The 1,579-nt window shown below is 37.3% G+C and overlaps 1 protein-coding gene across 1 annotated transcript in view; it reads left to right on the top strand.

Moving 5' to 3' along the window:
• Positions 1 to 6: 6 nt before the first annotated feature.
• Positions 7 to 1,579, top strand: part of LOC140321111 (ubiquitin carboxyl-terminal hydrolase 40-like) — a gene marked incomplete at its 3' end in the record, with an annotated part of 7,389 nt that continues 5,816 nt past the window's right edge. Inside the window, exons 1-4 of the mRNA XM_072397982.1 lie at positions 7 to 71; positions 631 to 701; positions 798 to 1,117; positions 1,386 to 1,512. Coding sequence (XP_072254083.1) covers positions 855 to 1,117; positions 1,386 to 1,512 — 390 coding nt within the window. The remainder of the gene's footprint in view (positions 72 to 630; positions 702 to 797; positions 1,118 to 1,385; positions 1,513 to 1,579) is intronic.

Here is a 1,579-nt window from a genome sequence, read left to right as displayed (position 1 = left end):
GTTGGAAGGACAAGTCCTGAGCATTGCCAAGCTTCTGCCTGCAGGATTACATATCTTTGAGAACTTGTGCGGTGAGTGTTTGAAAGAAATCAGTAACTGTGTCAAGCTGTCATTGCTTATCATCTGTCCTACTACTTAACCTACAAAGCTTTGTTACATTTACATGTCACCTGTTTAGGTCTCTCTTTAGCTAGACAAGACAGCAGGCCACTGTCAGTGTGAAATCTGTCTTTTTGGCTGAGGCCATGTGGATTATTTGCCAAGTCTGTGTTTGTGGCAACAGCAGTTTAAAAAACCCAGAGCTGTTCTTAGGCAAGAATATAGAACAGCAGGGGAAGGGGCTTGTACAGTGCTAACAGTAGGGGTTTTATTAGGAATTGGAACTCCTCATAATATTAGTAGTTTTTAAAGATTTTTTTGAAAATGTAATAAATTCTATGCATAAATGTAAAATAATGTAAAGACGTCAAACAGTTCCCAGTCAAGATGTTTGAGGAGCATATAGTGGAAGCTTAAGATCAGATATAATTTAAATGTGAAAAAGCACCAGTGACAATATCCAGATTGTAGTTGGGTATTTAAGATAAAATATTTTATCGTTTTCATTTTTTTGTTACATGGATGCTTCAGATGCCGAACAGACTTTGTCAAGAGCAGGAATTAAAGAAGGATGTGACATATTTGTGTGGGATGGAAAGCAGGTATGATTGAAATTCAGAAAATCCTCTGGGAAAAAGCTTCCTCTTTGTTTGTTTTTGCATATTATGACTTCTGTGTCTCATGAAAATTTTATTCAGGTCGGTGGTCTCCCAGTGCATAGTGGTCCAGAATGTACACCCCTTCTTTTAACCATCATGCGTCCATGTAAAGATACGAACAGTGGTTCTTCACAAAAATACTCAGAGAGTCAAAGGGTTTTCCCATCAAACTTTCATTTGAGAGACGTGCAAGTCAAGCTGGCTGGAAGTCCCTCAACTGAGTCCCTACTGTGTTCTCCGTCCACAGAAAACAGTGAAGGCTGGAGTGTGTTTGCATTGGAGGATATGGACAAAACTCTTAATATGTTAGGACTCAAAGATGGAAGTTCTCTGCTGCTGTTAGATTCCCATGATGAAGGGTAAGTGTTTAGATGCTTGTATGTAGGACTCTGTAGCACCCTATTAGTAAACATATTTTTTTTATATCCAGTATAGGCTTGAACTGTTTGACCTTCCCCTGTCACTGAAAATATTTCACATTAGATACCCATCTTGAAATTTCTAACCCAGTTTATTGTTACTGTGATTTTGTAGTTTTACATGCAGTCCTGAATTCTACAGCTTTTTTTTTTTATTTATTTATTTATTATAAGAGACATTTACAGTGACCTTTAATATTCCTTTCAGAGAAACGATTTTTGCCACTGAAAATAAGCCAACTGAAGACCTAAATCTTTACTGCATTCAACTCCAGGATTGGTGTACTTCTGCAGAAAAAAAGAAAACTGTTCAAGTATCTGCAGATCCTAACTCTGTAAGAAACTGGCACATCTGTTTTTCTCCAGTAGGGTTCATTAGGTAGTATAATAACAAATATTAGC

The sequence above is a fragment of the Pyxicephalus adspersus genome, unplaced genomic scaffold, assembly GCF_032062135.1.
Source record: "Pyxicephalus adspersus unplaced genomic scaffold, UCB_Pads_2.0 Sca748, whole genome shotgun sequence".
Classification (NCBI taxonomy): Eukaryota; Metazoa; Chordata; class Amphibia; order Anura; family Pyxicephalidae; genus Pyxicephalus; species Pyxicephalus adspersus.
The sequence above is the reverse complement of the archived record's forward strand: the minus strand, read 5'-3'. Positions and strand labels throughout refer to the sequence as shown.